This window comes from Gymnodraco acuticeps, unplaced genomic scaffold, assembly GCF_902827175.1.
Source record: "Gymnodraco acuticeps unplaced genomic scaffold, fGymAcu1.1, whole genome shotgun sequence".
Taxonomy (NCBI): Eukaryota; Metazoa; Chordata; class Actinopteri; order Perciformes; family Bathydraconidae; genus Gymnodraco; species Gymnodraco acuticeps.
The window spans coordinates 244,916-272,560 of NW_022990392.1; the positions used below are offsets into that span (position 1 = coordinate 244,916).

The 27,645-nt window shown below is 39.1% G+C and overlaps 1 protein-coding gene across 1 annotated transcript in view; it reads left to right on the forward strand.

Moving 5' to 3' along the window:
* LOC117551614 (neural-cadherin-like) overlaps window positions 1–27,645 on the forward strand; it is a 508,256-nt gene that overhangs the window by 110,333 nt on the left and 370,278 nt on the right. The window contains exons 2-4 of the mRNA XM_034224543.1: window positions 17,777–17,974; window positions 20,230–20,455; window positions 24,251–24,455. Of these exons, the coding sequence (XP_034080434.1) occupies window positions 17,777–17,974; window positions 20,230–20,455; window positions 24,251–24,455 (629 nt within the window). The remainder of the gene's footprint in view (window positions 1–17,776; window positions 17,975–20,229; window positions 20,456–24,250; window positions 24,456–27,645) is intronic.

Here is a 27,645-nt window from a genome sequence, read left to right on the forward strand (position 1 = left end):
TCCCCATCCACCTCCTTTGATCTCATCCAGTGCCAGGAGAGCTAATCCAAAGACTAATCGCCAAAGACTTAACATTTATCATATGACATGTCTCAATAAATGTTCAAACTAAATGAAGTCTCTCCTGATTGAAACATCATGTGTTGAAATAAACAACTGCAGTTCAAAATAAAAAGTGAATTGCCTAATATTTTTGTTGTGGAATCAATTAATTTCTTTCTTTAAAGGCAAAAACATGAAAAAGCTAAAAAAAAGTATTGAATACAATATATTTGGAGCAACTAAATTACTAAATGGTTGTCAACTTAAAAACTTGTGTTCACAATGATGGTAATTAATTACATACAACTTGAAATTCCTTTTAAATAATGTGGTAAAACTAGTTGGAACAACTTGATCTTTGGAGTAATCAACTTAAAAACTTGTGTTTTTAACACCTCTGACTGTAGAGGAAAAGCCTTCTCCCCTAACTCAAATACGTTTGTTGGTTTAACACAATTTAATTCGAAGTTGTCATAACTCAATAAACATTGATGCAAACTGTTGCGTTGAGTTTCCTTGTTGAGCCAAAGCATCTGTTTTTAGATTGTACTGTCAGCACAATAGAGCAGTAAGGGGGGGGGGGGGGGGGTTATTGAGGTAGCAGAGTGAGAAAGGTGCTAATTGGGGTCATTGGAGGAGGAGGAAGAGGACAGAGGAGGAGGAGAAAATAAGATGAGAAGAGGAGTGGGGGGGTCTGTGTTTGATTCATCAGCTGGTAACTGAAGGCCTTATCTTTTCATCCTCAAGATATATTAAAGTGTTGGACACATGCACACTCACTTCCACATACACATGGAGATACTAAGGATGAACAGTATACATGTTTTCAGCCCACACTGATAACTCATTATCTGCATTATAATCGCCGGTACAGATACCATTTCTTTTTTTGTGATATCATTTTCATTAATTCTTCAAGCCAGCTTCACACGGTGACACAAACAATGCAATTGTACATACAGAAAAATAAATAATATCAAAGACCCGTTGTCTACTTCACCTCTACTTGCTGTTCTAAATAATATGTAAAATAACATTTTATTTTATTTAGTACTTATACACAGTTTATACACGCCTTTAGGTGAGCTGTGGTAAGCATGGGTGGCGATATTTACAATAGACACACTTACTTCCACATACGTTTGTAGATAATAAGGATGAACAATATTGATTCTTTCTTTTAAGCTCACACTGAAATCCAATAATTAACTTCCGTCGTATTGCCAATATAAATAAACAGCATTTTTTTCTTTTTCGGTAACATTTTTATTACAGTAACTGTTCGTCAAACATACAGATACAAATTATACAAATGTGAAAATAGAAAAGTAAATCATGCCCAGGAGCCCCTTTCCTAGTTCACCTCTTCCCATCCCACCCCTCTTGCCGTTCCACAATTATTAAAAGATAGCATTTTAGTATTTAAACATTTCACAACAGTTTATACACAACTGTAGGTAAGAAAGGCTGTAGTGATCATTGATGGATTCATCAGCTGTTAACTGAATGCTTTATCTATGTTCATCCTCCATCACAGTGTTGGACACGAACATTCTTTTCCACTTATATGTGTAGAATACATTTATCTGCTCTTGATATGAAAGTGGAATTGATTCCAACTGACAACTGAAAACATACAGCAGACTCATCATGTTCATTTATTATTTTTCTGGTAAAGCAGATGGGTGTTTCTCAATGTCGAGGAAGGCTGCTCCAGAGCCACTATTTCAAGCATACTACATCATCAAGTGCCGCCGAAGGACTGTTCCAATGTCCTGGATACTTGGAATTCTACCGAGGCCGGCGTACCTTGTAGCGAGAAATTTCGAGGCTGCACATGTGTGCAGTCTTAAAATCCCCACAATGCTTTGCGCACGGACCAATTTCCAAATCTTTGGTGGAAATCGCGTTCCATTTAAGGCGGGGCCTCGCATATGATGCACACCTGCACACCTGTTAGCCTGTTCCACCATTCTTCATTTTCCGAGGCTAGGAAGGATTCTTGCCTCGCTTCTGAAGCAAGTGACTCGGAAGACACGTGCTACCAAGCAAGCGTCCTCGACATTGAGAAACACCCCATGTCTAGCCAGTGTGCTTGTTCTTCTTCTCTGTGTTTATTGTCGCATCACAAACTGATTTTACCACCTATTGTCTAGATGCGACGCTTGTTAGGTCAAGGGAAGCAATCTGGCTCCGTATTATCAGAATAACACATAATCATACCGAGTGGATACGTTTTTGAGTTACCTAAACATATTTGCATATAGACATCCACAGGCCAAAGGGTTCATCAGGAACATCCCCCGAACAGAGTTCATTGCCCTATTGCTTTCTGTATTGGCTTTCTGTAATGTTGACTCATGCACCACTTACATCTACTTGAAAAGCCAATCTGTTTGGCTCATAACTGTGTCCTTGTTTGAGATAATAGAAGTCATTGGAGACTTTATGATTGTTTTCTGAGACACTTTACTGTGGTTTCAGTGACGTTCTTGGCACCCTTGATATGTTGATTATGTGCTGAAGATGTTTTCTTTGTTGGTGTTATATAAGAAAGTGTAATTGGCTTCATAATGCTCGTTTCCCACAGAGATTATAAAGTCAAATGAATCTAATGATGCATAGAAATTATGCAAATACACTCTTCTCTACGCCTACACATGTACTGCCAGACAGATATTATATCATTTAAGGTGAAGTAAGTCTCCAGAGTTGTTTTAACAGAAGTTCATCTATAATTGTGTTATGTTGAAAGAGTGAGGAACACCATGGCTGTGGTCAAAAAGTTAAAAAAAAATGTTGGGTCCTTTGTCCTTCATAAACACTTTTCTTTAACCTCAGTGAACAACTTACTGAGTTTAAGGATGACTCTGAAGCAAAAGACATCAGCGCTGCTAAGAGAATCCAACTGTATTTTGGCAACGTAATTATAATGCACCAAAAGATCTTATTGATGTGCGTCTGCTATGGGACAACTAAGATTTTCCGTTGATGGAGTACTAAAGGCACATCTAAATACCCATTGTGTTGTTTAATGCAGGATTTATACACCAGTTTAATGCAGGATTTATACACCAGCGCGCTGGTGTATAAATCCTGCATTAAACAACACAACACAGGACAACATTGAACAATTTATATTTCATTACCAAGGTTGGAATTAAGAAAAGTTGCTCGCCCCCACTTGATCCTTACCGCTCGTATTGATTAACATTAGTCCCAATTAGCGTTATTATTTGAAACTAATTGAATAAATAATACTTTATGCAGTTTCTCCATAGCTTGTTAGGCCTACGAATCTAACTTTGAAGCATCACCGATCAAACGTGTTCAATAAAAAATGTGTTAAGAAACATCACCCAATATTTCTAGTTCGCCTTTCACAGATTGTTAAAGGTTCCAAACATGACCACTTTGGCAAGTTGAGGCATTAGATGTGGAATGCTAAATAACCCAATAATGCACCGTAACTTACACAATCTGCATTTGCTGGTCACGATCGGTTGTTTCCGTTGACGGACAAATGGAGCGCCACTTTAAATGCTGTGGCCGCAAGGACCTGCCGTCATTATCTCCTTTCCTTCCGTAAAGGACGGTTAATTGTATCCAAAGCTAAAGGACATAACACAAAGGACGCATTAAAGCTCCTTTCCTGTCATCTACAGCAATTGGACAGCTCTTATCATGGCTGCCACTCAGGTACTTCCTGTTTGTTTCACTTTGTTAGGAAGCTTCCTAAGAAAAAACACTGCAACCGTTCATACATTTAGCAGCATTAGATCTTCCTAGCATCTGACCCCAAAGTATTCTCTGGTTCTTAATTTCATCAAGATCGAGCACTCAATGTAAAGCAACAAAACATACTTATGTTAAGGCGGAATAATGATAGCTGCCAGCTATTTTAATTTAATTGAGCAACATTTAAACCAACTGACTTCTTCTGACCTTGTTGTCTATGGTGGTCAAGAGATCACCACCTATAATCGTTGCCAGACTACATGTGATGAATTATGGAAGATACTTAAATCTGCTGCAAAGAAATGTATATTTTTGCCTTTGATTTTAGTTCTGAATTCCACTCAGTTGTATGCATAACGTCAAACTCTATCAACGATCAATATCGTGCATGTTTGATGATGCTTTCTGTAATTTTGGGTTGCACATGCTGATAAATAAAGTAGGTTAAAGGGATAGTGGAAATGGAACCTCAAATAGTTTCGTTTTAACTTATATACAAGCATAATTACGTACCAAAACAATCACACCTGATTAAAAATATATAATAATTACCTTACGCATGTTAGAAGCACTTTATTGCAGCTTCCCCGAAGTTTTTTAGAAACGAAATGTTCGACTCAGCCAAACCGGAAGTGACGAAAACTTAGGAAGACGATACGATAACAAACCATGGCGTCTATGCAGAATGAACGTGGAAGGGCAAATATACCAGACAAAGAAGAAGGATTGTACGAGGTATCCAGTGATGATAGCGAGTCAGAAACATCCTCTCGGCTTTCCTACGAAAATGTCGTTTTAGGAACTGAATCTGAATCCGGTTCAGTAAGCGACGATGGTGACAATATTGAGCCAGACGATGGACCATTACGTCCTTATTTGTTCGAGCCCGAGCCAGAGGTGATGATTCACGGCATGGGCAATGGCGAGGATGACCAGGACCAGGCGCCAGATGATGCACCCCTACGCACAAATAATCTTGACTGGTAGGTCCCTAAGCATAGCTCACGCATCTTAAGATCACCTGTAGCCTTTACAAATATTAATCATTGTTAACCAGTTAAGGCCGAAGGTCCCCCCAGTGGACCCCTCCCACAGTTTTTTTTCTCTCACATGTCTCAGGGCTTCTTAACATTTATGAAACTATTAATGTTTCATACCCTTTTAAAGGTAAGAAACTCCGCTAACTGACATAAGAACAATTGTTAGCTAGAAAAAAACACAAGAGTAATACCAAGCCTTTGAATTAGCATTGAGCGAAACAATGCTAACTAATGCTAACGCTTTTTTACACACAAACACACGGTAGAAATGCCCTTATTACTATCTTAACTGCACAAACAAGATATACGATTTAAAGCTGAGACTCCACAGATTCCACACATGTAATGTCATCACTGTAAGACCTCGAATTCCTGGAGCTATCAGCCAGAAAAGAGAAAGTAAACAACATCCGGTTCCAAAAATATTACAATAATTACGTCTTACCTTTTTGATTACCTTCGGCTCCGTGAAGTTTGCCCGTGTTATCTGAACAAATTTCACCCACTGACGACGAATGGCTGGGTTTCTTGGAAACGCATGCGTCGATACGTCATTCTCTGCATTTGCTGTCGCACTACAGCCATACAAAACACATCTATTCACCATAATAAAGGTCGGCTATTCACATGCAAATGCTATTGAATGTCCGCCATTGTTTGTGCCCGTCTTCCTATGCTCTCGTCATCACCCGAAGATTCCCGACGATTCCCGAAGTATTTCGTTTCATTGAGAGGGCGCAGTAAAATTGAAAATAAAATGAAACTAGGCGCATGAAATAAAAAAAAATTGTTTATTATGCTTCTTTTTAATACAAATACATAAGTTAAACCCAAAATTCGTGGATTTCCACTATCCCTTTAAATATGAAACATGACCTTTGAAATTCATTTCTCTGAATGTGGTAGATCAAATGTAATAAACCTTATTATTAGATTGATGATTGGTATCTGTACAGTGCTAAACATGTAGGGAGATGTGCATTATTAAAATCTTCTATCATTTATTATATATTGTAAGACCTTATAAATTGTGAGTTTCTTTATACATTTTCTGCAACTACATTTTAGATACCGACATAACACAATTGGATTTTTCTTTGGACAAATCCAATTGTATTGAACAAATTCAAATGTTTTATTATGTTGTAAAAATCCTTTAAATTCAATACTACCATTGAGCAGTCTGCAGATTGATTTCTAACAGTGGCGACAATGGATTATAGGAAGTAGAGGGAAAGCAGAACCTCCATAGTTTCAAGGTTGAGCCATACTCCATTTATAATACACTTTTGTATTGCGAGGGAAATGTAGTTAATAAAGCAATGTTTTGAATGAATTATTTAAAAACATCTACAATGTATGAAACATGTTCTAACTGCATGAAGGGGCTACATAATTGACATGTTCTCAATAATTCAAAGAGTGTAAGCAGTCCGTCTCTCGTGTTTGCTCTCCTACAGTATGCACAGTGTGTTATTGATCTGCATTGTATTTCTGTTTGCTTGGATGGTCAGGCTTTGCTTTTCAGTTGTCATCATGTTATCTGATTAGTTCTCTTTGTTTCTGCTGCATTGTTGCCATCTTGACTGTCTGCCCACCACATTCAGGGGTCAGTAGACAGCATCTTAAAAAGTGTATTTGGCTGTTGTTTTCAAAGGCAATTATATGTGCTATGAAAAATTGTCCTTTCTCACAAAAATCTGTCAAATCACCCCTTGCCGAATTGAGAGTTAATTAAAATAAAGTGTCGTTCTTTGTACATCTTCCAGGGGCTCTGTCTGTGGTAGCTGATCTGCTGAATCACGTGGAGTTCAATTTACAATAATAAGTGCATTCAACCATGTGGGTGCAACCCCATAATCAGAATCAGAATCTAAAATGCTTTATTTATTCGTCCAACAGCATGGAAATGTACATCCTTACAACAAAAGTTCAAGAATCAAGCAGGTACATCAACTTTTGTAAATACTGTATGCTGATCTGCTTCAAGAGCTCTATTAACCAATCCATCACATTGTATTCATATCAGAAATTACACATTTGTTTTAGGGACTTTAAGAACTGGACAGCATACAACACCTTGTCTTTAGATTAGTGGAGCCAACAAGGAAAACCTCCGTAGTAAAGCAAAGAAAAAGGGTAGCATGGATAAGGAATTAAGTCGGCCTGGATTGGCCTGAGTCCCAATTCTGTGGATTAGCCTGAGATATCCCTGCTTAGGGGACTTAAGTACCGTAAGTAGTGTTACGGAATCAGCTTTAGGTGTTGAGTAAATACTGCAACCCTTCTGTCCTTCTAAGAAAATGAAAACAAAATAACTACATACTGTCTTCTGTCTTGTTTTAAAACGAAGGTCATTTCTGAATGCATTTAAATGCCTAGCAATACATATTTTGTCCGTTTTTTTTCTTTCACCCAACAACGACAACCGCCTCACGAAACGCTATGTTGTACTGTTGTATGTTGCCTGAGGGCAACAGTATGCCATAGAGGGTTAATAAACAAAACAATTCAACAAAATTGCATGTCAAAATACCAATACCACAGGACCATTTTTCTTTTTAAAAATCAATGCATTATAATTAGTTTTAGGTATAAAAAAATCTCTGGCGGTTCTAGTGTTAACATGACTGCGATTATTTGAAGCCTAAAGTATTAAGCTCACGTTAGCCAGCTAAATCACGGTCTCATGACTTCACGTCACCACTGCTAAGCTAGATGCGGCTAATGTTTGGCATGATGACGTTTAGTAGTTTCATGTAGTCACTTAGCAACCCCCAGTTTATAACACATTATAAGCTTCAGACATTCACCAGTTGGTTTCTACTGACGTATTTTATGTCGTAGAACCAAACTTAAAAATCTCTTCAGCTTGTGTTGAGCATCTTGTTCCAGGTGTCTAACCAAAACAAATTCAAAAAACGTTGACTCTGAGATGAGAGAACGGGACATGGTAAATTGCTAACTCATTTCTGGATTTTAAGACTCATTCCTGCACCACTCTTTATTCCTTTCTTCCCCACATGAAATTAAGGAAATTAAATAGTTCAGTAATACAAGCACAAAGAGGAACAGGCTACTAAAAGATGCTTCTGAATCACTTCCAATTAATCCTATTAAACTTAACACTAAACAACATATAAACAACAATGGAAATCTGAAGTGAGCCTGATGCTTGACTTTTATGAGACTGTCTGCACTTCAATCATGTGAAGTAAACTATGTAACGACATAAGTTAAATCACTACATCCAGCACAAGGCAAAAACAGCTCCTGTTGCCCTTACATAGCTCACTGTTAGTTTGAAAGGTTCTAGTGTCACTGTTGCAATGGAGAGGCCGATGAGGGGGCAATGCAGGGGTGAAAACTGTGTTTCACTTTGTGGGCAAAAGCACAGACCGGACTCTGCCTCGATGGGCTTGTGTTACCATGTTCCACCTCAATGAAAGCCTGAATAGAGCCTGTGTAAAGCCTGAATTGCTGCTTTGAAGATATAATGGGTGTAATAACTGATGCTAGAAAACAGCGATCAGTCTCTTGCGTTTCACAGCTCAGTTGCCTGTGTAAGAGACGATCCACATGATTGGATGAGACTCAGCAGGGTGGACAGTGTGATGTCTGTCAGATCAAACAGCTGTCCACTGTCTTTTTGCTTGATATTAGAAACTGTTCAAAGCTCAAGGAATGGGCGGAGATGTGTGAGTGTTGAGATTAAGTCCATTGAGAGAGACTAAAACCAGATTCAGGTTTTAATCCCTGTAAACCCATCCCTCCCACTCGCTGCAGTGTTGACGGATTTGTTCAACAATGTAATACAAAAGTACCCCTCCACTAGAGATCCCTCAAGCTTTCATTTGGGGCGTTTAAACCCAAAACAAGATTTTTGCTACAATTTAAGTCAGAGAACATCAGTTGGAGAGATTTGCACCATCGTCTGAGTTATTACCAGTAGTGGAAAGTAACTATATATATATACATAAGTACTATACTACATGCAATGTACTTAGATTTTACTTGAGTTTTTTTCTTCCCACTTTGTGCACTACAATACGTATCATAAGGCTATATTGTACTTTTTACTTCAGTACATTATTATTATTATTATTTTAGTTGCGTTATCGAATCTGATTTGTACACAAACAACTTGTTAAAAGCAAGAACTTGTAAAATATGTATTGATATAAGTGCATATAGTCCTTTGATCCTTCTTAGCAATGAAACATCGGACATTTCCAAGTTCACCAATCACAATGGAGAAATCAACTAAGCCGTGTATTTACAGGTATCAATCAATCAATCAATGTTTATTCATATAGCCCAATATCACAAATGTTACATTTGTCTCAGTGGACTTCACAGTTTGTACAGAATATCAGTATGACAATACGACACCCTCTGTCCTTTGACCCTCTGTCCTTAGACCCTCTGTCCTTAGACCCTCACATCGTACAAGGAAAAACTTCCCGGAGAAAACCCACAGTTTAATGGGAACATGGGAGAAACCTCAGGGAGAGCAACAGAGGAGGGATCCCTCTCCCAGGACGGACAGACGTGCAATAGATGCCGTGTGTAAATTGAAAAGATAATACATTTGCAACATAGGTAGTCCAAATGTTTGGAAATGCATGTGTCTGTAATAAGAAGATGAATCCACGAGGATGTCAGCAATCCTGTGGGAGCCATCAGGGAAGTAGTATGGTGAGAGTCAGGCAGGACCGCAGAGACAGGTTCAGCCACGACCCGAAGTCCAGGACTCAGATCCAGTGCTCAGGATAGAGGATCCAGGACACACGACCACAGCTACAGGATCAGGTTTTAATGTAGATTCAAATGTCCAACATTATTTTTATTACACCCAAATACTTAAACAATTATCAAAATTGCTGCATATTAATAATTTGGGGGTAAAACATTTCATGGGTCCAGGTTTTCAAATGTGTAGATTTGCTGATTTTCTTCATAAATATTTAAATGTAAGGGAAACTTCTGCAGCAATGGAGAGTCAGGACTTAGAGAGACACGAGGAGAGTTGGAGCTTTGATGTCAAACACTGGCGGTTTATTACAAGTATCAGCCGGAGAATTTCACATCACAAGTCACAGCAGCCAGAGGTTCTGACTGCACGGAGAGTTGCCACATCAAATCTGAATAGCCTCTCTCTCGATAGCCCTTTTAACTAGTTCAGAGAGAGTAAACAATATATTTGGGGAGATAGACTAAACAGCTGGGCACCCTGAAGACCCTTCATGGCCTCGAAGCAACCATAAACCATTTTGTGACCGAGAGTTGACCGGTCATAAAACTGAGAATATAAACATTATAGCTGCAGCAACACATTCCTTAAAGGAGATAACATAGTCAGGGTTGGTCATAAACGTCAACAGGCAGAAAAGGTTAGACCCCTAGGAGTAAATAGAATTAATCCCCAACATTAAATATATTTTTGGTAATTTTAAATGTTATCCTGCATAAGTAATTTTGCTCGTAATACTTAAGTATATAAGTACATATTCCTGATCCTAACGTTATTATTTTACTTTACCATTATTAAAGCTAACTATTGAGTCTCTCTGTTAATTATACAGCTAACTCATAGTTCAACTTGAAGCTTTCTCTGCATCCTTTTCTAAGCAAGGTTGTGTGACCTTTGGTTCAAACCTGAGAGGTTGAGTTTCTTTTATACAAATGTGAGTAAGGTAGGAAGAAACAGTTCATTTCTCCACAAATCAAGATCAATCATAGAAAAGTCATGAACAATGAATTCAAGAAGAAGTTCAACGATGGAAAACGCTTGAATGTCAAAATGAAAGGGTGCACTTGTCTCTATTTCTTTGTAACTTCTTCAATACCACGTAACAAGCATGATATTTTTCTATTTAGAAGTTTCTCATTATAAAAGTAAGAGGAATATAAAAGTGACATCTCACAAATCTTATTGCAACAGCATATGTATGAAGAAGAGCTTAATTTGTCAAATTAAAACATGAGAGGTCAAGGGAGTGACCCGAGTGTACGTGCAATACTTTTCAAAAGACTTGAATCCCCTGCCACAAAAGCTGGATTCACTAAAGTTATATTGTGAGCACTATTCAAAATGATTTCTGTTTCGAACTTGCTTTTTACACGTAGATGTTTGTGGCAGTGGGGTGTGGTCAGAGCACCGGCTGCTGGAGTCACTAAATAAAAGCATGCTAGTGACCTGGTTCTGTCTCCTGCAGTAGGCTGGGTCCTGAAGCGGAGAAGTAAAAGCCACTGAGAAGCCTGTCCTGAAGAGCAGTATTGCATATTTCGTTGACCCCAGCTCCGTGTAGCTGATCTAACCTGTTCATGCAGAGCTTTTAATAGAATAGAATATAAGCCTTTATTGTCAATATAAAATACAATGAAATGACGAATGCCTGTAAAATTCACACACACATATGCAAACAACTTCAAAACATACAAGCAATAAAAGACAAGAACAAGAATAAAGGGTCTTGGTCTTCTGGGAGAGAAGCTCCCTCTGGAGGGAACTTTGGGATTTTAGACTTTGACCATTTATATGCACACAAACCTTTATCTCACACTACAGGAGAGGGAAAACTCAAAACATCTTAAAGGGCCCCTTTAAGATCCAAGGGTAATTGAACAACTCTTTTTACCTCTGTTAAAAAATACATTATTGAAGATAACATAAAAAACTGACCCTAACCCCAATAGAACTGCTGATTACAAACTTTGACCAGAAGTGTTTGTCAGACATCTTTCAGAGAGTGCTCGACTATGCAGAAATGAGATGGAATCCAGATATAGGTAATCTAATTGATTTGATTTAAATAGTTATCTTGCACTCAGCACTGATTGAGTAAGTCATCTATCAACACTTGTTTTCCTAAGACTGATTACTCCATCTCCCCGTCCTTGTTATTATATTCAACCACCTAAGCTCACACCTTCCTGTCTCCAGCATGACAAGTTGACATTTAGCTTTCCGTCGTAAACACATCATTAATTGTGAAACTTTGGATCAGTCCAAGGTCATAATTCATAGCCTTTTGAGCCTTCACTGATTTTGAGCGCGCTAATGTGAAAAATATGATCCATTTTCTATAAACCTCATTATTTTTCAAAGATGGAACTTTAGTCATAGATTTACTGAAGGAGACACACATATGAAAGTTCTGACAGTAATAAACGATTGAAGGGGAACCCCACTAACACTGGGAATGATGTATTCATGACTCATCCATATAGTACACCTAATTCATTGCCTATGGACAGTCTGGAGAACAAACAAAGACATATGAAGACAGTACTGAGATTCACGCAGTCAACATAATTAACACATTCTCCTCCACATGTCAATATTCTCATTCAATGAGAACACATTTATGACTAGAATATGCACGACAGGAACATATGACACTAACAGAACATAAAGGAAAAACAACATGTCTTTTGTTGGTCTGCTGAGAAGTGCATTGATGTTCCTATGACAATATAACATTTCAAGTCATTTCACTGAATTACTGTAGAGAGAAAAGTCAGCTAAAATGTAAATGTACACACATTGAAAACACATTGCTGAAACTTACAATGTAACGCTGTTCTTGGTCGATTAACGTTAGAAAATAAAAGTCAACTCAAAGAACATAATAATGAACGTTCCATATGAAACTGTGATAAACTTAATGCTGAGGACAATGTTGATTTTAGTTTTGGGCATACTCACTAAATATATATATATTTTTTTTAAATCCACTATTGTTTGGAGACATTTGAGACAGATAACTGTTTCCACTATTCATTCTTTGCAATGAACTGCAATAATTGCTGAAATAAATGATAAGTGTTAATGATTCTACCTGTGCTTGTCATTCAATGACAACGTTTCTGCAGTGGAAAATTCTATGATCATTTCTAATAAAAAAATGTTTCTCCCAAAACGAAGAAAAGCACAATGCAACATTAACAAATATCAAAAAACACAACATGTGGTCAAATGAATATATTGTTCTATCAGTCATTACAAAAATGGACAGCTACTACATGCTCAGAATAGCTGTAAAAATAGAGGTCAGTTTGTGCCCAGCATTTGAAAGGCTTTACACAGTTACAGTAATCTGTACGATAAACGGCAAACTGGCATATCACTGCATCTATTATATTCTCCGTAGAATACTTTATTCAACAACAAAAGTTGATGTAACTTTTATTGCCTAATTAATATCACAGCAACTAAACAGTTAACCAAACAAACAAGGAATATATATAATGGCCGAACCAAGGGGGAATTAAGATGAACAGAATGCAAAATAACTCTGACAAAACCCAACACTTTAATATGGAGCAAATGGTTTGTCCCAATTTGTCCTGATTGGTTGCTTCCTGTATTTAGAGTCCTCAGCCCTCAGCCATACCTTTTGCTGAACCAGGAAGTAACCTCCCCCAACGACCAGGGTAACTAAAATACAAATACAGTTATTGATACAAACAAATACTTGTGTTTAGTGATGGCGAGATGAAGCCTTATGAAGCTTTGAAGCTTTCCAGCCAATTGGTTCGCAAAAGGGTTCATCTCATGAGGCTTCATCATGGGCTTCATTTGAACGCAAACCCCCTGTTGGTCAAAGTGTGTAAAACAGGCAGATTGGACATCTCAACAGTGTGCTCTATCTCATACCGAGTTCCCAATGAGTAAAGCCTTAGAATAACTCTAAACAACCAACATTAAATCATTTTCATGTTAACAATATTGTTTTTATTCCAGTTGAATGATTGTGATTGAAAAGCCTAAGGAGGCTGGTAAACATTGCAAAGAGGGATTTGTATTCCTTAATAATATTCATAAACTTAACCATGTTGTAGCCTGAGAAAGGCTAAACCATATCAAAGAATACATTTATTAACTACATTATCTCATTTAGCTGTAGCTTCTATAAACTACAAAAAATACGTATCGACGAGTCGTTGAACCAGGAACCCTGCGGTCGTGAGTCAACGGCTTTCCAGCTGAGCCACAGCACACACGCTGAATCTCACTGAAAACACTGTAACATATTTATTCCTGTATTTATTCATTCATGTTTTTTTTCCTACATTTATTTATGCTTGTATCTATTTATACTTATGACATGTTCCGACCTCTATATAAGTGAGGTTCTGAGCTCTTTTAATTCCATCGTGTCACCAGCGGGCCCGGGTACAGGAGGGGTAATTTATTATACATCCATAGGTATTATGAGCGTTGTGGTTCAACGGTTCAACCGATCTGAATGGCTTCCTGAAGCAGTCACGTGGTATCGACAGGCAGCGAGGCTTCGTTTGTCATCGATGACGTCACTGGCCCAAAACGATACAAGCCTCGATACATGCTTCACAAAAAGCTTCGGGGATTACTCGACACACGCTCCGAAGCCTCGGCGCAATACGTAACATCACTACTTGTGTTAGCTGTGATGGAAAGTGTGATAATAAACACAATAATGTCAAATACAGAGTTGACCATTTAAATCAAATGAGTGGTGTTCAATGTTGGTGTGGTTTACTGCAACTGAAATGAAGTCAAACTAGTTGAGGCAAGGGTCCAGTGTAGTTGCCTTCCCTGTGTGGCTGTGGCCATCACATACATTTTTAATTGTTGTCTTAGTCCCTACAGAGACGAGAGAAACTGGAACATGGACAATGGCACCTCTACTGCATTCTTTATTCACCAAACAACCAATAATGCACAAGCTACATCATTCATTGTGAATAATATGTGCTCTGAGAGCACGATAACAAGAAAGGGCCGTGAGGAAACATGTAGGGACCCTCGGACTTGCAACCTATTGGAGCGAATGAGGCCTGTCGGCATGGAAAAGCTTTCCGTGGCAGTATTAGTGAGCGCTGGGCCCACCTTTTCTTTGGATTGCAACATATCATTAGATCCAGTGCACGGTGCATTAGTGTGAGGCATGGCAGTAGCACCAAGCTATCTCTCCCTCTGGTCCTTTATTAGCCACTAATCCACTGATGATCGTTATTAGCCAGAAAGAAGTGTGTGTGTTTGCATGGTAAGTGTGTGTGTCTGAGAGATGCATTTTGGCATAGTGCTCTGTATATTAGCCCGGTGATTTATTAGCTGGGTAATGCCGTCCCTTCTTCCCCAAAGCTGCATTGTCCATTTGACAATTAATTCTGAATCGGCTATAACCACGGGGGAGGGGGGGGGGGGGGGGGGATAGAGGGGGAGATACAGAGCGAAAGGGAGAGATCATCAACAAATACATGGGTTGAACCCCAGATCAAGTGCAGAGCTATGTTTTTTCCATAAGATGTGGCTGGTTAATTTCGCTCTTGTGTCCTCTTTTGAAGTCTGCTTATGTTGTTCTTTCAAACGTTCCCTCGCTTCTCCTCTTCTCTAATGCCATTGATTTATGCAATTGCTTGCTAGTGGTGTTCTCTTCTTAATACGGCCATCCTCCACTTTTTGTTGTTGTGCTGTTTTTCTAAGAATCCCAGGGTCATTTCTCCGCCTCTGCCTTTCACTCCCAATCCGGTTCCTGCGACACAACTTGGCCCTCTTGCCTCGCTATAAATGACTAGATTGTACGCTCTTATTCTGAAGATATGTATCTTTCTTAGACTTGCCGTTTTTCTTTTTCACTCTACAGTCAAAACAGATCGATTGTTTTTTATCTCACTAATTGCCTTTGTTATTAAAGTCAGAGAATTTGAACTGTAAGGGATAATGTGCGGCAAACCAGTCATGATAGCCAAATGTATATTATACTCCTTCTTATTTTTGTGGAGAGCAAGGAACTTTTGATTCATGATGGCTGATCTGTTCTCTTTTCCTTTTCATAACCGAGGACAGATCAGCCATCATGAAAAAGGAGTATTCAAATAGTATCTCATGGTATTATCTGATTGAGGTGTTTATTTGGCCACAGCTGATGTTAAATTGACTGGAATTGTTTTCTGCGGATTGATACAGTATGACTTCACATGGTCCCTCGATCAGAGCATCCTTAGCAACGGTGTGATATTATGAAAGATCAGAATTGGATATTCAACTGAGCCGTCTTATAATGATGGATAATATTCCTCATCTGACCTTGTTCAGCCATCACTTCATAATTTTAGCATTACAGTGCCACCGTTTAGTTTTATAACCATTCCAAATTAGAATCACTCATTCTCTGTTTAACGGGGGACAAACTGACACTACAGAGAGCAATCCCCTGGCGTGTGTGTGTGTGTGTGTGTGTGTGTGTGTGTGTGTGTGTGTGTGTGTGTGTGTGTGTGTGTGTGTGTGTGTGTGTGTAGTGGTGTTGTGTGTGTGTGTGTGTGTGTGTGTGTGTGTGTGTGTGTGTGTGTGTGTGTGTGTGTGTGTGTGTGTGTGTGTGTGTGTGTGTGTGTGTGTGTGTGTGTGTGTGTGTCCTAGCATTACTATACTTGTGGGGACCTACATCTGTTTACATAGTCACGTGTGGGGACTCGCCTCCCAAATTGGAGGTCCCCATGAGGGGAATCATTCATTTTAGGGTGAAGACTTGGTAAGGGTAGGTTTAGGGTTAAGGGTTAGGCATGTTATGGTTAAGGTTAGGATAAGTCTCCAGGAAATGCATGTAAGTCAATGTAATGTCCCCTGAAGTGATGTATACATGGTATGTGTGTGTGGTCTTGGGACCTTATAGAGTTTCCACAGTGTCAATATGATTACTGTTTACTACAGCTGCAGATAGCACAGCTCTGATTATAATTGCTAGTTGAGATGCGGAGATGGCCTCCTCTCAGTTTCCACCGCTTGTTGTCCACATTATACATTCTGGAAATAAATACGAGGAGATGACATATGAATAGAAACCAGCATTATTGGAAAACAAACGGGTGAGAAGAAAAATACTGGATGAATTTATCATTGTTAGAAAACATAACTTGAAAAAACGATTTAATTCACAAACATTGGAAATACATACTTGGGTTTTATGTTCAATGGTTTCAAATCATTTTGCTACTTTGCTCAACCACTTGTTGCTCTCCAAAAAGATGATTTGCCATGTCCTCAACAGCAGGGATGGCAATTATTAATATGGGTCAATAAACTAATTGAGTCATAAATTAGGATTAGATAAGATATATATTGATCCATTTAGGAACATTCAAATGTTAAACAGCAAACTGAAGAAACTTGAAGAGAATAGGACAGGTTAGAGTACTTACTAGTGAAAGTGATATACTAGACTATCAATGTAAAACTCTGATTAATAACTGAAAGGAAAATGCACAACGTCAATAGCTGGTAAAGGTTGGTGGATTATTGAGTTCTGTATAGTACAAGGCCCCCCCTCCCCCCTTCTGTGTTTAGATATATTTAGTCAGAGCCGGCAGCACAGCTACATGAGTTTGCTAGTCTGTACTGGCTGTAGTCATCTGAGTGTGTTTTCCTGGAGTAACACAGCGGGCTATCTTTGGCTGACTGTCACAGGGTTTTTCTCCACTTGAAAAGTTGTTGGGCTGACAGAGAGGAACAGTGAAAAAGAAACAATGGTACACAACCACATTCATTTTGGTCTAAATCTGTCACCAAGAGTTTTGGATTTGCTTTGCAGAACAATGTGGGAAACCTCAATTGATTCTGACCCATTACACAAATATATTGTTATGCACTGTGAAACAAACACACAAATGTTTGCATGTTAAAATATAGATCACGCTGAGTAGGGTTGCACAATTTGAAAACATGAATAATGACTTAATAATATTATAACAGTGTGATTTTTTTGTAAGAAGATCTCTACCAAACTAATTTGTTTAGTATAGTCTGGGTTTTAGTATATGAATATAGTCCATGTTTCGATGACATTTTGATTCGATTAATTGTGCAGCCTTAACGTTGAGGTAGGAGGCTTTTCTGAAATGACCCTAACCTTAACCCTCACCACGATAGAAAAAGCTCTTGACTCACTGTTTCCTCTTTCCTCTCTCTACAGGTCCAGAGTGGTACTTGGTCAGAGTGGAGCTGACAGTGACAGATGTAAATGATAATATCCCAGAATGGAGCATGATTCCGGCTCCATACCTGGCGGTGGTCTCCTCCGACGCCCCCGCAGGCTCGCTGGTCTACAAGCTGCACGCTCAGGACGGGGATGAAGGGAACAACGGGGAGGTGGAGTACTTCATGTCTGATGGTGGGTCATTTTCTGCTCTTCCCCTGCATGCCCAATCATTTAACAAGCGTTTTCTTAACTCCTTACTTTGGCAGTACAGAAGGATGGTGTCGTATGCCATACTAAGAACTTTAAATACCCTCCTATCACATGTCTTTTTTTTCTAAGTCAATACTTGTTCAGACATTCTGTGACAACAAAAAAACCCTATGTAAATATTAAGCTTCAAGATCTCAGCCTCTATGATATAAGCGGTTTCATTTCTTAAGTACACTTGCTTCCATAACAATTTACCGGTAATAAAGGTCATTACATGTATGCCTTTCATGGACATTTACTATGGATGTTCCAATGAGTCTGAATGAAATCAACAGTTTGCTTAGTTTTGGATTAGTGTTTCATCGTTGGTGTACAGAAGTAATCACTGTCAACACTGTTCATACAAATGTGTCATAATGCAGAATGAAGTTCATAATAAATATACACATAATCAAACATAGACACATGCAGTACAGTATATAACTCAAGGGCAAAATAAACTAACAAAGTCTCTCTCTACACCAAAGTATAGAGAGGGCAGAGCTTAATGAGATAATAAGCTATTAAAAGAAAACTGAGATGAAATAACACAGCTGGAAATGTATAGTACAAATAGCAGGAGCAACTGCAACAGGCTGCATGGATGGATGTGTCTGAATCTCAGTGTACACTAAATTACATCTACAAAGGTTTGGATACAAGTCATACCATGCCCTGTTATTTTACATACAGTTCATTAATTTTAACATCACAGTCTCGCTGTTCTATGTATTTCCCATTTCAACAACTTGGAATATTGGCTATCCGGTCATATAAAGCGCTTAATTGGCACTTGCCCAGCATGAATTTACAATATTTTGGACAGCTTCTGAGGCAACAGATTTGAAACAGACTCTCGCCTTGTAGTCCTCTTGCACTGCTGGACTCTGAGATGAAACCTAAGCAGTCTGTTACGCTTCCACAGGGCCATTATGTATCCTGCTATTCTTTCATCTTTGCTAAAAAACCTCCTCAGTTTGGAACCACAGAAAGAAGTCCGAAAGAAAAAGATCACGTTCTTCCCAGACTCAACACTTGTCCAGATGACACGTGACTCTGTGCATCTGTGTTTCATCTGCTGGTTATTTAGTGAGAAAGGCGCTACTTAGCACCATGCTGCTAATACATGATTTAATTACATGTACAGCTATCTTAAAACATAACCTCAAAATACTTGCCAACTCATTGCTTTTAATATGATACGTATATTAAGAAGACAAAACACGGAATAGAATACAACTTTTATTTTGACACAAGTTAAATTAAGAATGCCCAATATTTATATAATCATAACAATTTAAAGTAACATGTCAAATAAAAGATTAAAAGAACATTACAGTATACAAATATTCACAAAAACATATGAACGTATTGTTTCCCTATCATCTTAATCTGTGTTAAGATGATATATTGTCTTTCTTCTATCGTGATTCCATATTTCACTAAATATATCCAAACAAGTCCTGATCAGTGTTTGGTAGCTAAACTGAAAGCATAGATTTGAAAGTTACCATTTATTTCAGAATGGAAGAAGTTGAACTTCAGCAAATCTGTTATATGTTTGTTTTATGAGTGATTGTAAAGTAATTTGCAACAGAAATCACTTTGTACATGTGATGTAAGAGTATAAGAACATATGTTACAAAACTTTTACATGCCAACATAAAATGCCACCCAAATAAAGCTATATACAAAAATATGCCCATTACTTTGCAGGTCATGAATAAACTAAATAAAATCATTTGTCACCTTTTCTTTTAAAATTAATTAGATCAACTTGAGCACTGGTCCAAAAATAATGAACCTCTTGTGTAAACTGTTCATTTGACATCATAACAACTCAACCAGTCTTGAACCTGCAGCTCCTGGGAGTATGAGCAGCTTGAACAGTTCTCTAAAAAGTAGGCATATCTTTCGCTGTCAGATAAGAATCAAAGAGAGGATGTTTACAGTGGGGAAGCAATGTTAAATGAAAACAGACATAATTCATGTTGTATTGCCTAAAGATAATTGCAGTTTCGGTATTTCATTACACAAATAAATAGTCAAACAGGGACATGTATGTCACTACTCCTCATCACTGCCAATGATTTAGATTATAGCCTTTCAATAAAAAGTGTTGAACTTTTAGAAAGCAAACAAACGGTTCTGGAGTTGGAATGTAATGTTATCCTCAAACCTATTGCTTCTGTCTGCAGGCGGTGAAGGTCGTTTCGAGGTGGACAGGAAGAACGGCCAGGTGCGGACCACCGGCCTCCCCCTGCAGCGGGACAGGGAGTACCTGCTGACCGTGGTGGCTGCCGACCGGCTGGGGAGCCGCAGTGCCCCTGTGGTGGTCTCTGTGGTGGCGGGGGCCCGGCCCCCCCAGTTCACCAACGCCTCCTTCACCATCGCCATACCTGAAAACACCCCTGAAGGACAGCCGTGAGTTTACACACACACTTGGATACATGATGTGTTTTAAAAAGCCTGTCCTATCTGTGGCCTCCAGATGATATATGGGGGCCTGAAACACAAAATATGTTTACATGCATTTCTTCTTTAGAGATCCACATAGAGAGGTTCATATAACAGACGTTTATGCATCTGTGCACACTTAAATACACGACTATTTTAATCACGACTTATTTAGGAGTCCGATCGAATTTTGGCTTTGTTGGCCGTCCTTTTAAGAAACAGCTTACAGGGGGGAGTGAGGGACGATCATGTTCAGCTGTTGGACATTCATTTCTGAAATGTTAGAAGTGTTGGTCTGCTTTCATCAGTCGATTATTTAAAGAGGCCCTATTCTGCTTTTGAGGTTTTCACTTCCCTCGCTGTGTTATATAGATTTCTGTGCATACAGCAATTGGTCTGCAAAGGCTAAAATCCCAAAGTTCCCTCCAGAGGGAATTTGTCTTCCCCCCCCCCCCCCCCCCCCCCTGCCTGAAACACCTCAAGTAGACTCCTTTGTTTCTATAATATAATCAATACACTAAAACGTAGCTAGCTTTCCTCAAAGTATCTCTTCAAAATGACCTAGCCACACTCTCTACATCTTCTAGCCACTTGCAAGTCCATTCAATACATTTTCTTTTTTTCTTTTAGAACATACAGTAGGGTCAACTTGGCACTAATGACTGTTAGCATTATTGGGAAACGTACTGGGTAACGTTGCAGATCTCCAGTGAGAAACTCAAACCTGCCTTTGAGCTTCAACAAAGTCTTTATTGACACTTATCAATGGAAGTAAGAGTCTAGCATAGTCCAATGGCTGTTAAAACAACATTCTTAAAATGTGTGTATACCCAGCTTTAGACATGGCATGATTGATCTCCACTCAGATGAACATTAGTCTCACATGGCTAAGATGAATAATAAGATGAATCCATCACAGACATTTGATGTGCACACATAATATGTCTTTCTTTTTCTGGAGGTGCTAACACATCTTCATATTTCACAGACTGCTGAATAGATGATATTCAGCACACGAGTAAAAGCATTGCCTTCGAAACTTGATTTACACCCACCCACACACACACACACACACACACACACACACACACACACACACACACACACACACACACACACACACACACACACACACACACACACACACAGTGTTGAATTAATGCAGTGGTTTCATGATGAATGTAACACGTGTATCAGTGTGATAAACTTATGCATGAGTGCCTTTACACTTGAAACTGTGTATGCCTGCATATCTTACACACACACACACACACACACACACACACACACACACACACACACACACACACACACACACACACACACACACACACACACACATGGTACAGCTATGAGTAGTGTCCTTGGATTGGTCTCATTATCTGCCTCCAGCTGCTTTTATGTGACCGACACATTTGGCAAACTACTGAAGTGGATATTCCAGGAGGTTGTTTACGCGGGCTTCATCAGGGGAATGATGTAGGGGTTAGAAAGCACGTCTCATAAATAACAAGCAACGACTACTACTCAGCATCTTACACCTGTACTCTGCTGGTGGACATAGTGTACAGATAAGTACTTTACTGTACTCCACTCTTCAGGTCACTTAGCTCTCAGATATTTAAATCTAATCTATCCTTCTTTCCTCTAATGACCTTTAAGACTTTGCCACATTTGGATCATGTGTTAATTAGAAGTGGTAATGCAGGATATGATCAAAGTTTGGCATTATTTATCAATTATGCTGTACAAATGAATATTTATTTAAATTTTGAGGTTTATCTGATGCAATGTTTAGTAGTTAAATAGGATTTGCTACACTCAAGTACAATCTCAGATCCTTTACTGAGGTTAAGATAGTAAAATACAGAAAAAGTATTATTATTATAACAATATATTATGAATTACAATACTTGAAAATGCACGGTCCACCAATGGTTGCAATGCAATTACAATTCAGTGTACTTCATTCTAATCTATTTATTTCCTTTTAAGGGTACACATATGCACTTTTCTCTTCTGTAGTCAGCTGGCAATTCCCTACTTTGAGGCCATTTCTCCCCACCCAACAACCTCTGGCTTAAAGTGTAATCATTATCGGCCACTGCCCAGAAGGTGATACAACATGCTAGTTCATTTCATTTAGTTGACACACTCCAAAACAACAAAGTGCATTTTACTATGATCTCACACACTAAAAGATTCTGCAAGAACAGGAACTGTCAATTTAAGTGCAACTGCATTGGCGTCATATAAGCCTAACCCGGCATTAAACCAATTAACATGCATGTCTCCTCTCAGAATCGTGGAACGCAACAGCCTGTGTGCACCGCAGCCAACACTGCCAATAATAATGCAGGATGTGTGTTAAGCTAACCACTGCAAAGGAAGTGGATTTTTAGATGCAGGCAATATTGTGATTCACAGTAACATTTATGCTTTGCTGCATAAACTTCACATAGTTTTCAGTGTTTGGAATGCAAGTTGAACACATCTTAAACATCTGTAAATAAGGGAAGCACCTGAAACAAGAGAGCTGGAGAGCAAGGCCAAGAACCTGACTGCTGTATAATGGTCAAACAACTGAAATGTAATGTATTTTTTTTCTAAGCAATTTTCCTTGACCCTGATGGATGACGTCATGAGCTCAAAGAAATATTATTGAAAGCATGTTCATGGATTTAGGAAAATACATCTGTGATGCTAAAGAAAAGCTGCATTTACACTAGTGTGGGGTTTTAGTTTGAGCAACTCTATTTATAACACACAATTCATCAGTTCAAAACTTCAGATTTTTGCCAATTTCCAAACCGACCCTTACACACTTCCCACTCTGTTTCTGAGTGAACTCTGACTGCAGTCACAGTCTAAGCTAAATGAGGCTCTCTTCCTTAAAGTGTAGGGTATACAATAAAAGCAAACTTTAGAATAACCTCCTCTCTCTCTCCATCACAAACTGTTAACAATCCAATCAAATGTGCAAACTCAGTGGAAGTAGTAAGGTGAGGGTATAGGCGCTAGTTTGGAATCCCTATGCTAAAGAATACAATAAAGGAAGCACTGAAGCACAGATTCTTTGGCATTTAGAGAGTTCAAACAGTTCCTATCATGGCGGCCATGTTAATTTCACTCAGTTAGGAAGCGTTCTTAGCAGAAAACCACTATTCTCTCTGCTCTGTTCCTTTGACCTCATTCTGCAATATGATCTTCCGAATGAATTTAGTTATATTTAAAAGAAAATAAAAAGGTTTATTGCCACTGTCACCTTTTTCAATTACTTGTAACCAATGTTTGTAAAAACCAGTAGAACCTTAAAGAAACTCTATTATGCTTTTTTGGGGCTTCTATTGGCTTGTGCTCCAACAAATTACTTGATAGGCTAAGGGGCGGGACTTATCCTAGCACTTGACCAATCACAACAGAGCTGCCCAGATAACCAATCATAGCAGACTTTGCTCTGGTTTCAGACAGAGGGTGAAAAGAAAAAAAACTGCAGGCCAGGCAGTATGAGAAAAATAAAGCACTTTTTGAACATTAAAGCATTGAGACATATCACTGTACACAGGCACAGCATAAACATATGAACGTGGAAATGAGCAGAATAGGTCCCTTTTTAATAAGAAGTTGGGGTTATGAGTTGGGAAAAGGTCTATGTGGGTTAGGGTTTGGGTTCAAATCAAGTCCATTCAGATATACTGTATATACTCTTTTCTACCCCACTCTGTTCTGCACACTCAGTCTATTCGTTCCATGTGTTCCCAGATTCCTAGTCACCCCTGCTGTGTCCTTCCAGAAGAAACCAATCAGCTACAGCCTTCTCATCAATCCCAGCAGCCTCTTCTCCATCTCAGCAGAGACCGGTGAAATCAGCCTGACCCGTCCTATCGACTACGAGAGCGACCAGCATCGCTACCTTCTGTTGGTGCGAGCCAGCGAGGGCCTGGACAGCATGAGCAGTGCTGCCGAGGTTTGTAGGTTTGTGTGTGTGTGTGTGTGTGTGTGTGGTCACAATTCCACTGTCAAATGTAATGGTCTTTAAACCTCAAAGAATGTTGACATTACAAGGTTGTCTCGTCAAGACTAACACAGTCTGTCCAGCACACTGAAAACAATGTTTGACAAGTCCTCAAATGAAAAGGTTTTCTACTTGCCGTCCGACGTCCTCTTGTTCCTCATGAATCACGGCTGACTTTGATCTGCTCAATTTGAAGTTGTTGTCACACACTTCTTGGACAGGGTGCAGGAACAGTTGGCTGGATGACAGATCTTGGACTGTGGTGAGCAGTGGGGATTATGATATATCTCACAGACAATAAAGTAACCACACATAGTCATAAAACCCCCGTCTGCTCTGCAAAGTCCTTGAGCTGGACATAGATTTAAACTGCTGAAATGATGTTAGATTAAATTGTATTGATTTCAAGTTGGTGTACTGACGGTTATACTTTGTAAATGTTGCAGTTAAAATGATCGTTTGGTTTTAGGGCTTCCAGATTGCTGTTTTTTCTGTTTAACGGGAGACATTTTTAACTTATCAATCCTATAGGATGCCTTTGACCTGATGTGCTTGTAGAAATGACTTAATCCTTAACATAAGACACATTTACATGTCCAGTTTTAGTCTCAGAGTGTTGCAGTGCGTTTAAATTGCGAACTTCTGATCTTGTTGTTGAGTACAGTCAACGTATTGCACTCACCGACTGCCATTTGGGCTTTGTAATGGAAGTTTCATGATTGGCTAAAGCCCCCAGGAAGTAGGCTGGACGTTGGAGCACATTTCCCTAGTGGCCAAACGCTGTTCCCATTTGTTCCCATTGACGTACATTGTAAAAGACTCAATGGCAATCAGCAAATACTTTTTTTTAGCTAAATCAACTACCTACGGTCACTTCAATAGGCCTTATTTAAAACATTATGGCCTAAAGGTTGTAAAATAGGCTAATAGCCAAATCCAGAGAGATTAGTGCCCTCCATTAATTTGACTGAGCCGAGATTGCCTGTGACGCTGTATATTGGAGGCGGGCTTATGGAAAATGCAAGCGTATGTGCTCTATTGGCCCAGAGACAGGTACTTACTGTATACTCTCGAGAGTCAGGTCATTTTAGCTTCATGTGCAGTGAGCAACTTTCATAGGAATGAACGTGGCCTCGCCTCCGATGCCGTATCCAGCTCTCTTTCTTCATCCATAGATTAGCCACAATTCTCTTCTCAGGTTAACACAGCACTTTACAATTAAATATTATAAATGTCGATTTTTCCCAATTTTAGTACCACTATACTGTTGCCATAAAGAAGCCACCATTAAATGTATAGTCAATTAGGCTATAATGGTTTGGTACTGAGAACGATTGTTGCTAGCTTGTTAGCTAGTGATCGTCACTTCCGGTAAGGGCTCTGCTGCTGTGTACGTTTTGAGACGACGCTACATGGTTAGAATCCACCCACTCTAAAAGTGTTCACAGTGCAAGACATGGCACTGTAAACACTAGAATTGAGACACAGCATAGGCATATTGTTTTTAGTCCAACCCAAATAGACTTGTCTGTCTAGAATGACTGCTTTGGAATTCCCAGTGACTTCCTTGTGTTGTCAGGAGGTGTGATAACAGCGGCTGACCGCTGCAGGCATTGATGCATCTGGTCTGGTTTCCATCATTACTCTGGCCTCAGGCGAAAACATGTCCTGCTGAACCGATCTGTCCTCAACTGCTCCACTCTGGGCCCCTGTGGACTGCAGAGCACCAAGAGCCTGTGCAGAGAGAAAGAGAGGGAACATGAGAACATTTGTAGAATGAGTTGAGGATTATGAGATCCAATGGTTAGAAAGAAATGGATTGGTATGGTGTTGTGCTCTGCCCCTGTCTGCCCACACTCCTGCCCTGGCTTGCCCTCTGAAGCCGGGTTAAGCTTTTGAACATCCTCATATACAGTCCCATCAGCGCTGCTAAAGCCAGCACCTTTTTGACACTGTAACCTCGGCCCCCACCTCGCTGCCCCTCTGTCTCTGCACACTACCACAGATAACCTGTGCTGTATTCAACTCTGAGCATACTGCCTGTGATGCACATATACTTGATTATATTATGGATTGTAAGACACTTTGATTTTCTTCTTATAGTAAAGGGTGGCTATGGCTAACGAGGTAGAGTGGTTTTCTACCAATTGCTCCCGATGCCATGGCAAAAGGTGTGTGTGAGTCAGTGGCGAACCGTCAGGGCCTTCAAGGTATTCAGAGAATACCCTGGAACACTCAGATAAAACAAACAAAAAAATCGATTTAATTATAAAAATAAAATGTATATAAAATGAATAAATGAGAATGGTATCTGTGTTGTTGATCTGTAATATTACAGTGTTACGTTGATTTATTTGTCCTTCTCGGACGTTTGGACTGACAGTTTGATCAACCAATCATATATTGATTTGTAGCCAATGGGCGTGTTCTTCCAGAGTTTCCCTCGGTTCCAGGGTACTCTAGAGCAGTGGTTCTCAAACTTTTTTCAATAATGTACCCCCTTTGAAAAAAAATTCAGCCAAGTACCCCCTGATCAGCACAAAAACTATGTTAGGGAAGAAATGCCTATATAAAGAGGTACAGTACAGTGCTGCACCATCGGTGTCTGATTTATTAAAACAACAACCTTGTAACTGAGAAACACTTAAATGCTACATTTCAAATAATAATAATAGATATATTTTGTTAGCGCTTTTACAGGTGCTCAAAGACGCTTTACAGATATAGTGTTTACAATCCATCACTAAATTCATGGAAAACCAATTTTAACATCATGCAATAACACTAAGACGACATTAGTTGCATTGAACTGATCTTTTTAATAAGTTGTACTTACAATGTAGTGAGAAACATGGGCTTTGTTATTCTCAGTGACAGGAAGGCCACTGCAGTTGTTACACTTCGCGTTTTGAAATATGTGTTACTGTTAATATAAAACCCACACTGCTCAAAATTTGTTTTTCTTTTCATTAACATAAAATAAATCTCACGTACCCCCTGCAGTACTCCAACGTACCCCTAGGGGTCTGCGCACCCCCATTTGAGAACCACTGCTCTAGAACAGTGGTTCTCAAACTTTTTTCACTCATGTACCCCCTTTGAAAAAAAAATTCAGCCAAGTACCCCCTGATCAGCGCAAAAA